The 13,265-nt window shown below is 42.0% G+C and overlaps 1 protein-coding gene and 1 non-coding gene across 3 annotated transcripts in view; one reads left to right on the forward strand and one right to left on the reverse strand.

Moving 5' to 3' along the window:
* Mapk1 (mitogen-activated protein kinase 1) overlaps positions 1-13,265 on the reverse strand; it is a 61,723-nt gene that overhangs the window by 26,817 nt on the left and 21,641 nt on the right. For both annotated transcript variants that reach the window (XM_028856713.2, XM_028856712.2), the window contains exon 2: positions 1,249-1,431. In XM_028856713.2, the coding sequence (XP_028712546.1) occupies positions 1,249-1,431 (183 nt within the window). The remainder of the gene's footprint in view (positions 1-1,248; positions 1,432-13,265) is intronic.
* Positions 13,019-13,120, forward strand: LOC114682735. The gene has a single exon (XR_003733083.1). It is a non-coding gene; the product is annotated as a U6 spliceosomal RNA (small nuclear RNA).

A 13,265-nucleotide genomic window follows, 5' to 3' on the forward strand; every position in this document is an offset into this window, starting at 1 on the left:
TATCATCTCTGCCCTATGTGGCTTCTTGTGGGTCTAGACTGAGACTTAAAACAGAATATTGGCCAACCTTGAAGTCTCAACTTCCCTGTTCTCCAAAACTGTCCACTACCAGCCAGCTGCCTCCAAAGCTTAAAGAGCATGGTGGTCACCAACATCAGCATTCACCTTTCTGGCCCAGAAGCAATGCGTAATGACATGTTGTTTTCTCTGCTTCCCACCACCAATCTCTTCAGTCTGAGTGCTCTCAGTGTTCTTCCCTGTTCCTGACTACTGTTGATACGCACATAAGACCAAGGGAAGCAGTGTGAAGAAGGGTTGACGCTGAGTTCTGCTTGTCTTTCTTTCCTGCATAGCTACTATTTAAGCACCTAAAACTTCAGCTAAACCACATTATTTCTTATGAAAATTATATTGTGATGGGCAGTGGTGCCACCCAGCACTTGGGAGGCAGAGGCAGGAGAATTTCTGAGTTCGAGGTCAGCTTGTTCTACAGAGCAAGTTCCAGGACAGAAGAGGGCTACACAGAAAAACCAAAAAACCAAATCTAAATAAAACTTGTCATCTACAAGAGGCTTTATGACAAAAGGTAAAACAAGACCAACAGGTGGTGGCAGCAGGAGGCATTCACTTAACATACCACACCACCTACTAACAGAGCCATTTAAAAGTAGGTCTGCCTGGAGACATGGAGCCAGCCACTCCTGAGAGGTGCAGACTACAAGGGGTCTTCTAGAGCAGCTCAGCCTTGCTCTCTAATGCTGGCTACAATTATGTGTTATCAGAGCTGCTCGGGCCTTAAGATATCATGAGGCCCAGTTTTTCCATTTTAAAGACAGGAAGCTGAGGCTGAAAGAGGAACACACTAGGACTGTCTGGAAGGTGCTAATCAGCCAGGTGTACCCACTTCCTCATGTGAATGAATGCTTGCTTTTTTCCCTCTATCATAGTGGGGCTGGAAATGACAATAACCAAGACTTTCCAAAACTAGAAGGAAACTGTTATAGAGACAGAGGAAACACTGAACTTACCAAAAACATATTAGAATTAGTTACCAAAAACTGATAAAATGGAGAAAAAATAAAATGCTTTAAACATTAAAGTGCAAATTACAATCTCCTCTTAGCATGCTTTATGTTTATGGGAGGAATGATTAGATAAAGCTTTGTGCACACTTCCTTCATTTCCAGTTATTTACTCCACAGAGTGACCACGGAGCAGTGAGGCAGCCACTAACGTAGAAAAGGATACACATCTTTCATCTGCTCAATGGTTGGTGCCCGGATGATGTCATTGATGCCGATGATATTCTCATGTCTGAAGCGCAGTAAGATTTTTATTTCTCTTAGGGTTCTCTGGCAGTAGGTCTGGTGCTCAAAAGGACTGATTTTCTTGATAGCAACTCGAACTTTGTTGAGATTATCATAAGCAGAGCTAAAAATAAAATTAAAAAAAAAAAACAAAGGTGTGCTATGTGAGAAAAGACAGTATTAAAAACAGCTCACAGAAATTTCTGGCAGAAAAGAATACAGCAGATGCTGATTTGACACTTAAGAGCTGCAGGGCCCTGCTCACAAGATGAATGCTCATTTCCACAAACCTGAGATAGGAAGGAAACAAAATCAACGCCCCCCTCAACACACACAAAATCACCCCCCAAAACAACTATTGATAGTTGTATTGAATTCTCTGACTCAGCACAAACATCAAGTACAACCAACCAACAGCTTTATCACTAAAAACCAGATTTGGAAAGCTTAATTGTCTTTATCAACCTCAACCTCTTGCTTTTTTTTTTTTTAAAAAAGATTTGCTTATTTTTATTTTGTGCATATGGATGCTTATCTCCTTTATCAATCTCAACCTCTTTAAAAAAAGATTTGTTTTTGTTTATTTTTATTTTCTGTGTATGGATGCTTGTCTCCCTGTATGACTGTGCACATGTGTACGGTGACCTTGGATGCTAGAAGAGTGTATTGGATCTTTTGGAACCTGAGTTATACGGGCAGCTGTGAGCTGTTGAGTGTTGGGAACGGAACCTGGGTGCTCTCTGCAAAGGCACCAAGTACTCTTAACCACCAAGTGATCTCTCCAGTACAGTTATCAACTTTCTCACATGCAAAACACAGGACTATTTTTTGTTATTGTTTTCAAGAAACTGAACCATAATATTGGAGTAATTCTATAACAAAATCTACAAAGTTATCTTCTAAAAAATACTTTTATAGCCATGATAGGACTCTAGTTCTTCCTAAGCTACCCTTAAGACTCAACTACTAATTCTCAACAGAAGCAATACATATTTTACTTTCAATTTCAGGATGGTTTAAAATTTTTTTTTGTATCTCTTTTTTTTTGGGGGGGAGCGCAGCGATTTAACTAATTATTTTCTACAAAGGCATTTTATATTAATAAATAATATCTGGTCACTGACTAAAGCAATAACAATTTTGGCAAGTAGTAAAATATTTTGTTTCCTCATTAAGTGCTAGAAACATGACACAGTAAAAGTTTATTATTAGAAAGTTCACACTTCTAAAACGGTCTTTATCTCCTTTTACTGATACCCTTGACTGTGTCTATCTGAAGACGATGCTTTAGGAGTAGCAACCTTGGTTGCTATCACCTCACAACGCCATCAACATGCAGCACTGTCCCCAAATACTGTGAAATGAAATACAATTCTTAAACAGAATGACTATTTAACTGTTACTTTCCTTGGTTTGTACATTAGGGCCCAAAACAGTGGTTTTCAGGGAGGCAGGCAAAAGAATGTACAGTTTAGGCAAGTGTATCTACACTGGGATCTACTATAGAAACACACACTCTTGGGCAGTCAGTGGTGGTACACGCCTTTAGATGGATCTCTGTGAGTTCCAGGACAGCCAGGGCTACACAGAGAAACTCTGTCTCGAAAATAAACAAATAAAAAAAGAAAGAAACCTCTCTTTGGTAATCATAACAAGAGAAAAAACATAGTTAAAACAGTAACAAAGGTTTTTTTGGGGGGTTTGGGATTGTCAGCTCAGTGCCAGAAAACTGCCTGGTAGCATCTTAAAGCCTTGAAATTTGATCTTTCAGCATTGTAAAACATTGCAAAAATTAAGTAAAAATCCTAGTCAGAAACTCAACATTATAAATTCTTAATTTTTCATTGAACATAATAGTCAAACGTGGCTTGCTTTACAGAATTATAATCTACCAGGACTGGCTTTTATTTTGTTTGTTCACTTATTTATTTATAAGGCAGGGCAATTTATTTATTTAGTTAGGTTCCCCCCCCCCCCCCAGACAGGGTTTCTCTGCATAGCTTTGGAGCCTGTCCTGGATCTCACTTTGTAGATCAGGCTGGCCTCGAACTCAGAGAACCGCCTCCTCTGCCTCCTGCTGGGATTAAAGGTGTGGCCACCCCAAGGGTTTATCTAATGGGGCTGTCAGAAGGAGTTAAGCAATGCAGCCTTCTACCGTGACATCTCCTGACTTGGTGGTGACATAACCAAGATGACTTCTTTTTTGAAGGTGTGATACCATCCTCTTCCACCTTCGCCTGAAAGGAAGCCATGCTCCTGCTCATATGGTGTGGCTTGCTACTGTCTGCATGGATATATACATACGGGCAACACAAAAAATAAAATTTTAAATGGAAACGGGAGCTAGGGTATCTGTCTTGATGTCACACACCTATAATCCTAGCACTAAGGAGGCAGAGGGAAGCAGATCTCTGAGTTCAAGGCCAACCTGGTCTATATAGTAAGTTCCAGGCCAGCCTGGGTTACATTGTGAAAGACCCTATCTGGGAGGGGGCTAAGAGGCATGGGTCAGTGGTTAAGAGTTTATTCTATTCTTCCAGAAGGCCGAAATTCAGGTCACAGCACAACTTCTGGATTGAATTCTAGGCCAGCTCTACAGGAGAGCTGTGTCTGGTACCAAAAATCTAGTCGAAAGTTCATGGCCAGGGAAGCCATGGGTCCCAGAGGTGAATCTACTAATGTTGTTTTGCTAACTGGATATGCTGTCAAATTGCCTTCTAAATATATGTATACCCATAAGTTTCAATGCTTTCTCAAGCTTGGTCAGAGAAACTTCTTTCTGCAGTGGGCAGCAGTCAATGCAGTCAAAGTGCTGGGAACAAGTGACTGTTGAATGCTCAGCCCTAAACTGGGATCTGTATCATGCCCCACCCGCTCCCGAGGTTCAGGAAATTTCATGGAAGATGGGGGAAAGAATGTAAGAGATGGAGGATGAGGAGGAATGTTGTGAAATGCTGCATATGATCAAGCCAATCAGCACATCAGTATGAATGAGAGAAGGCTTCATGACATCCAATAAGAGTGGAGGAGTAACTGGCAAGTGATGGCTGCTGGGGGAGAAGTAATTTTTCTTTGGGGATACAGCTGCTGACTGATGGGTTGCCCACCTTCTGGTAGATGGTCCCATATCCCATGTAGACACACTAACTGGACTCAAAGGTTACAAGAAAAATAAGATAGGAACATGGGAGGGAGAAATGTTGGAGGCCTCTGGGGAAGTGGGAGGGGAGATTATGGGCTAGACAGCACCCAGATACATTGCATATATGCACAAATTATCAAGAATGAATCAAAGAATTTAAATGAGGGGTGCAGGACGTTGGATGTCTGGTTTATTCCAGGGCTGAGATGAGTTGGAATAGACTCCAGAAGAAACTGATCTGCAAATATGAACTCAAAGCCATAAAACTCTGGATATTATTTAACAGATGCTTCGTGAACACTTAGAGAAGAAAAGGGAATCAACGTGAGTCAATTATGAATAGTGATGGCAAACCAACTTCATTTCCTGTTTTGATGGGGTTACCACAGCAACAAGAGTGCTGGTCACAGCTTCTGGAGAACTCAAACTACTTGAATGTACTTCCCATTTGAGAGACTTTATGGTAAGTGGAAAAAACTCTCAATTTAGTGAGGAATGGAGACAGCAATACACAACAATACCCTCACAGAAATCTGCTTCCTAAGTGAAAAGAGAAGCCGGGTAGATTAATTCCAAATAAGGATCTCAGAGGAAGGATGAAAAATTGGGTCTAAGCTCCAGGTATGGTGGTGCACATCTTCAATCCCAGCATCCAGGAGGAAGAGGCAGTAACAGGCAGATCTCTGTCAGAGGCCACATGGGTCTAGATAAATAGTGCAAGGCCAGCCATAATTCGACCCTGTCTAAAAGGCAGGCAGGCAAGCAAACAGGCCCTACAGAAACCATATTCTACAGGAGTAGACTGTTTACGAAAAAGCAGGGTTAAAAGCAAGTAGAAATGTAACACGTGGAAAGGGAGAAGTACCAGTATGATTATGGGACCACTGACTTCACCCAGCACTGTCCCTTCCCAAAGAACCATGCTCACCAACAGCTTGCAAGTTCTGTTTCAGAAACTATGCAAACCCATGCCTAGCAGATCACTCTTGTTCTGAAGCTCAAAGTGAGGGGAACACTGTGGTTGAGGAAAGAAGAGGGCTATGGTATGGGTGTGCCCTCCTGAAACAGCTGGCACAGAACTCTAAAAAGCCTAAGAATTTTCTAGTTGAGTCTGACCTTCAAGGTCATTAAGAAGATATAATACTCATCATCGTAGGAAGAAAGAACATATATTCCATTTAATATTTCTTCACTTGATTTTTATAGCATGTGGGACTCTATAGTTACACTCCAGACCTTGCAAATACCAGAGGTAGCTCTGGGAGCAAGGCATATCCCTTTAGGATAGGAGCCAAGAATGATTTATGTATGTATTAAATATGTGTATATTTATGAATGAATGAATGAATGAATTGAATGGATGTGGTGATGGGGATGGAACCCTGGGTACTGTAGGCAAGTATTCTACACCAAGTTACATCCCTGGCCTACCTGACTTAAGAGATCTAAAGGTGCCAGTGGGGGGTGTGTTAGATGGAGACAATGGTTCTCAGCAGTGTAAGGAAGAGCAATAGAAGCCGCAGCAGGTATCACTGTCAGTAAAGATGATAAACCAGTTAAGGGTGGTAAGAAACGAATAAACAGTATCAGACCAAGAACCTCTTGTCCAACTTGAAAGTCAGTGTGTTTACTCAGACAGACTAGGAGGGAAGACAGTGGTATTTCAGAAGTCAGAGAAGGAACTTCAAACTGAGGTGGAGAAGGCTACAGAACTGGAGAACAGTTAACTCAGTCTACAGTGAGATGAAGTGAGGTGCCCTTGGTCCTGTATGAAAATGAAAAGAAGGCAGATGTGAGTGCAAAGAAACCAGGGACCTTTTAAGAAATGGTAACAGGGCAGGGGAAGAAGACTAGAAAGTGCAGGTAGACAACTGGAAAGGCATTATAAAGAAAGTAGGCAAATGAAGGTTGGAGACTAGTAGGTGGAAGAGAAAGTGCCCCATGGCAAAACAGGGGGACGGGAACGGGGAAATCAGTGTCAGGAGAAACACATGCAAAGAGACAAAGGCACTAGAGTACCTGGACACACCATCTTCACAACTTGGCTTATGTCACCATCCACCCAGCCAAGATGCCCAAAATAATGAGATCAGGTCAAGCCCTTTCCAAGGCCCAAGGGTATTTCTTTTTTCAAGTGGTCCCCCATGCCCCACAAGCTTTCTCTGTGTAGTTTTGGTGCCTGTCCTGGATCTCGTTCTGTAGACCAGGCTGGCCTCAAACTCAGAGATCCATCTGGCTCTGCCTCCCGAGTGCTGGGATCAACGGCGTGCGTCACCACAGCCCAGCTCTTTTTCAAGTTATTTGAGACAAGGTTTCTTTGTGGAGTCTTGGCTGTCCTGGAACTTGCTTTGTAGATCAGGCTGTCCTTGAACTCAGAGATCTACCAGCCTTTGCTGCCTGAATGTCGAGATTAAAGGGGTGCGCCATCATCACTGAGATGGCCCAAGGTTATTTCAGATGTAGTCTTGGAACTGTCCCAAAGCTTGAGGACAAAATGAATGAAGTTTCTCTAGATAGGAGAAACTGAGCAGCCACTTGCTCTTCACGATGAAGGACTAATAAAGAAGTACACATGGTGAAGGGATCTTTTCTTCCTTTGAGCCAGGCTCTCTGTACAGTTCAGGCTTGTCTAAAACTCACTGTGTAGCCCAGGTTGGCCTCAAACTTGCAGCTCCTGCCTCCACCTTCCAAGTACAATGTGCACCACAATGTCCAGATAAAATTAATTTTTCTTAATAGTAAAATGGTATTCTGTTTAATCCTAACATCACAAAAATAATACTCCAATATGTTTCCAATTTCTTTTATAATTTTATATTTATTCAAAAGTATTGATTTGAGGGCTCACAAGTTTTACTAACAACCTAATGCAATGGTTCTCAACCTTTGGGCCGTGACCTCTTTGGCAAACTTCTACCTCCAAAAACATTTACATTATGATAACAGTAGCAAAATTACAGTTACAAAGTAGCAACAAAAATAACTTTATGGTTGAGGGTCTGTTGAAGAACTGTACTTACTAAAGGATCACAGCATTAGGAAGGTTGAGAACCACCGGACTAAAGGACCCATGGGACAAAAAAGACTAAAAAAATAACTCTTGTTACAAGGGCAATTTATAGGCTCAGTGGAAATGGTAGAGACAGGAATATCAGTTTTGAAGGAATTACACAGCAAAATTTCCTCAAATACTTTTTGTCTCACTTAGTCCATACTCAGGTTGGACTTGAACCTGCGATAATGCTCCTGCAGCAGCTTCCTGAATAATGGGTAGGAAGAAACACCCTGCCTGCCCTGAAATTGTTATTGATCATCTCCAACTGTGTTAAGCACTATGGATAGAGTGGTGAAAACACAGCTTTATGACCTCGTAACTACACAGGGGAGAAATAAAGACATAGGTATTAATATATGAAATTATGAACAAATTACCATGAATATGGAGAAAAATATAAATAATTAGTGCTATTAAAATGACTAGAGGGCTGGAGAGATGGCTCAGAGGTTAAGAGCACTGACTGCTCTTCCAGAGGTCCTGAGTTCAATTCCTAGCAACCACATGGTGGCTCACAACCATCTGTAATGAGATCTGGTGCCCTCTTCTGGCTTGCAGTCATACAAGCTGTATACATAATAAATAAATAAATCTTTAAATAAAATAAAATAAAATGACTAGATAACTTGGTTTAAATTGGGAATTCACAGAAGGTTCTATCTTTTTGGCAAAGTGAGAGAGGCCTTCAAACAGAGACCGGAGGGGATGGGGATTTAGCTCAGTGGTAGAGCGTTTGCCTAGCAAGCGCAAGGCCCTGGGTTCAGTCCTCAGCTCTGAAAACAAAAACAAAAACAAAAAAACACAATCTCAAAAACAGACAAACAGTACACTGAGTATAGAGCATGGCTCATAGCTATGCTAAAGAAACCTGGCAATTATGTCAAGAATTAAGTATTTATGTTAAACATGCTTCCATTTTAAGTGGAGAATAAAAGTGTCATATTTATGTATTTAAAAATTAGATTTACATTTTATGTGAATGAGTGTTTGCTTGCATATACGTATGTGCACCCACATGTGTGCCTGGTGCCTGTAAAGGTCGGAAGAAGGTGTTGGATTCCCTGGGATTGAAGTTGACAGTTGTGGACCACCAAGTAGGTGCTGGGAATCAAACCCAGGTTCTCTGCAAGAACAAGTGCTCTTAATCACTGTGCAGAGGCAAGCCAGCCTGGTCAACACAGTGAGTTCCATGACAGCCAGAGCTACACAGAGACCGTGTCTCAAAAAGTAAAAACAAACAGAACAAATAGAATAAAGAACTTGGGCTGGAGAGAGGGCTTGCAAGCTGAAAGCACACGTGGTTCCCAGCACCTATGTTGTTGGGTTGCTTCACAACCACCGGCATGCAACTCCAGCTCCAGGGGATCCACACCCTTTTCTGGCCTCCATACCCCCGCCCCCCAAATGTAACTTCAAAGTAAGACAATAACCCGATTATTAAAAGAGACAATAGAATATTTTGTAACAAACAGGAAAATACGATGAAGAGTGAAAAGGCAAACGTGCATTAAAACCACACATTCCCCAGAGTGGCAGAAGTAAGACTGGCTGCAGGAAGCGGTGACAAGGACACACACAGTGGCGGCTTCTTACACACTGCAAGTGGAGTGACAAATGCTGCACAGTTCCTGAAAAACCAAAATGCACTTAACAAGCCAAACTAGCAGCTTCAGCAAGTTGAAATTCATCTATTTCCACACAGATGTATGTAAAAATGTTTACAGGAGTTTTATATGTAAAGCCCCAACTGGGAACAACTCAAATGTCCATCAAAGGTAAAGGATGTGGGAGCTGGAGACATGGTTCGGAAGTTTCATTGCTCTTGCAGAAGATCTGAGTTCAGTTCAGTTCCCAGCACCTACTTCGGGTTGTGTCTCTACCTCCAGGGGATCTGACACCTCTAGCCTCCAAATAGCCATGGTGCCCATTACAAACAAAACAAAACTACATACATACAGCCTGCTTGTTTTTCTAAGAGAAAAGAAGTCAGAGTTGGATGGATGGAGAGGTGGGGAAGATCTGGGAAGAGATGAGGGAAGGGAAACCATGATCAGAATGTTATATGAAACATTATTTTAAAAAAACTAAAACAATCACTCAATGGTGCAAAGGCACACACCTGTAATCCCAGCACTTGAGAGGACCACAGGTTCATGGAAAGCCTGAGCTATAGCCTCAAAAACCAAAACCTTCCAACCCAACCAATCAAACAAGTTGTGGGTGGGAGTTGGGAGGGATGGAGGCAGGAGGATTGAGTTTGAGGTCAGCTGGTCTACACAGTGAGTTCCAAGAAAGCCAGGGCTATACAGAGTCAGTCCGTCCGTCCCCCCCCCCCCCCAGACAGGATTTCTCTGTGTAGTTCTGGCTGTTCTGAACTCACAGAGGTCCGCCTGCTTCTATCTCCGGAGTACTGGGATTAAAGGCGTGTGCCACCACTGCCACTTAAGTAAATAAACAAACAGGAAAGAAAAAGGGAAGTGAAGAAGGAAGAGTGAGAATAATAATATGAGGTATATCCATCCATGGAACAGATTGAGACGTGAGGTAACACAATGAAACTGAGGAAAACTAGACAGTACTTATTTTCTTTTCCATATGAAATGGAATAATCTATATGAACTTCTAGGAAAGCTGTTGGTAACCTCTGACAAAAACTGGTCTCTGGTTGCTTGAGGTATACACTGTAAAGGAGGAAGAGCTCTTCTGTGGTGATATGAATGTTCAGGGACTTCACTGTGGTGGTGGTTCCACAAGCATATGTTACACAGGTTCTAAGATTTAACTATATAAAGAAGTGTTTCAGCTGGGCGTGGTGGCACACCCCTGTAGTCCTTGCACTTGGAAGGCAGAGACAGGATGATCACTGTGAGCTTGAGGCCAGTCTGGTTTACAGTGAGTTACAGGATAGCCAGAGCTCCATAGATCCTGCCTTAAGTTAAAAAAATCATTTTATCCCCCTCCCCCTTTTCTTGGTGCTGAGACTTAAATTCAGGACCTCATATATTCTTAAGCACAAGCCTTACCCTAAGCTACACTTCTCTCTTCCCACCCTGTCCCAAAAGATGCAATTTATTGCATAAAAATTATACTGCAGAGAGGATGTTTAAAAGACTGAGGAAAATGGAGAAAAGGAGCCCAGTAGGTGTGGTAGTGTGGCAGTTTGTAACTGGCCCTCATAAGCTCATAGGGAGTGGCACTATTAGGTGTGGCTTTGTTGGGAGTTAGATATGGAGAGAGTTTGTCACCGTGGGTCAGGCTTTGAGGTTTCCTATGCTCAAGATACCGTCCACTGTCACAGTCCATTTCCTGTTGCCTTCTGATCAAGATGTAGCCAGCACCATGTCTACCTGCACACCAAAATGATGATAGTGGACTGAACCTTTGAAACTATAAGCTATGACCTCAATTAAATGTTTCCCTTCTAAGAGCTGCCAAAATCATGGTGTTCTTCACAGTAACAGAAACCCTAATTAAGACAAGCTGGTAAAGTACATGCCACACAGGCATGGGAACCCGAGTTCAGATCCTCAGCACACACACGAGAAGCCAGGTACGGTGGTGTGTGCTAATTATCTCAGTCCTGGGAAGGTGGAGACAGGCATACTCCTGGGAATGGCAGGCTAGTCATTCTAATCCAACAGTCGAGTCCCAGGTTTCAGGAAGAAATCCTGTTTCAAAAAAAAAAAAAAAAAAGAAGGGGCCGGAGAGATGGTTCTACAGCTGAGAACGCTTGCTGCTCTTTTAGAGCACCTGAGCATCCATACTAGGTGGCTCATAAACACCTCTATTAAACATCCAGGGGACCAAATACCCAACTTCTGACTTCCATGTGCAGCCATATACCTGTGGCATTAACTAATACAGACACAGACATAAAAAACAAATCTTTTTTTGAGTGGTGGTGGTACGCACCTTTAATCCTAGCACTTGGGAGGCAGAGGCAGGCAGATCTCTGAGTTCAAGGCCAGCCTGGGCTACCAAGTGAGTTCCAGGACAGCCATGGCCACACAAGAGCAAGATCAAGTACAGGTACCAAAGCTACACAGAGAAACCTTGTCTCAAAAAATCAAAAACCAAAACCAAAAAAAAACCAAAACAACCAACCAACAAGAACATGCACCCCACACACATTGAGCTGTGATATAAAATTAAGGGGCTGGTTTCCTTCACAGTTTGTGTCTGATAATGAAGGTAACTCCAAGGGAAATATTCCGAACAGGTTTTGATTAATGACATTATCTTTAGATCAAATGCCCAGCCTCCACAATCTCCCTGTGTTTAGCTTTTTTTCCTCTATCCTCTCTAGCTATCTGTCATGCAGTCATATCTCATGGCAAAGACTCAATATTTGTCTAAATAAAGTAGTTATGTAAAAGTACCACATACTGTACACAACGTTAAGCAACCAAAATGCTACCTATCAACTGTGAATGGATTATTTTTAGAGGAAGCCATTAAGCTGTTCTCTAAGCCTCCCATTTTGGTGAACTTTAATTATCTGAACACAAAACTACAGTACTTCATCTCACAGATAAAAATTAACTTGTCTTCAGATGCTAAACAAGTTAGACTGATCCAAATTATTGTTCCAAAAATAAGCAGGTAGATGATAATGACTGCTTTACAACGATCCCTTACTTTAACTTGGCTCTCTCATAGTGCACTAAGCCACAGCAACTGGGTTTTTGTCCTTTTCTTTTCTTTTTAAAGCGAGCTCCAACCATTAAATGAAGAAATGAAAGAATAAAAGCTAGCCTAAAGCCATTTTGGCTCTGAAACCAACAGTAATAAGTGCTTTGGGTCTACTCAAATGATTAGTATGTGTGCTCCAATACCTGACAGGCACTGTAAAATCTGACGCCCTGTGTAGCCTCTAGAGAAAGGTGCTCTAGAGCCCCGAGCACACACACAAATGTTGATGACTACAGATGCATTTTCCAAGGTCTTCTGGCTTTAAAAATCTTTTACTTTTTTTTTTTTTTAAGATTTATGCACCAGGCATGGTGATGCACACCTTTAGTCCCTACACTTGGGAGACAGAGGCAGGTGTATCTCTGTGAGTCTGAGGTCAGCCCAGTCTATATAGTGAGTTCCAGGAAAGCTAGGACTGCACAGTAAAACTCCGTCTCAAACAAAAACACCCCACACTCGTCAAAAACCAAACAGAAAGATTTATTTAATTACTTATTACTTGTATGTGCAGTGTGTATCTTCATGAGCTAATGTGCACAACAAGCATGAAGGAACTCACAGAGGCCTGAAGTAGAAACTGGATCTCCTAGAATAAGAATCACAGACAATTTTGAGTCACCATATGGGTGATGGGAACTGATGCTGGGTCCCCTCCTCGAGAACAGCCAGTGCTCTTTACACTAAGCTCCCAAAATCTTGCTATTTATTACATTTTCCAATGTCGTAATTTAAAAAAGAACTAATTTGTCAGAAGAAAGCACAGCATTCCTATTAAAGGTTCTGAGTTTTAGTCCTGACCTAGATACTGCTAAGCTACAAAATAAGAAAACCCTGCCCACACACTAAAACTGGAACAATACAGGGAAGATCAGCACGGTACCTGCACAAAGATGACATACAAGCCAATCTGTGACAGCTATTCTTGTCAACCTGACCACATCTGGAACTAACACCCACGTGGCTGGGCACACCTGGGAGGGATGAATTCCCACCTTTGATCTGGGTCACACCTTCCGCTGCCAGCATACATAAGGACACGGAAGAAGGAAGCTTGTTCTCCTTTTCACTG

This window comes from Peromyscus leucopus, chromosome 12, assembly GCF_004664715.2.
Source record: "Peromyscus leucopus breed LL Stock chromosome 12, UCI_PerLeu_2.1, whole genome shotgun sequence".
In the NCBI taxonomy this organism is placed as follows: domain Eukaryota; kingdom Metazoa; phylum Chordata; class Mammalia; order Rodentia; family Cricetidae; genus Peromyscus; species Peromyscus leucopus.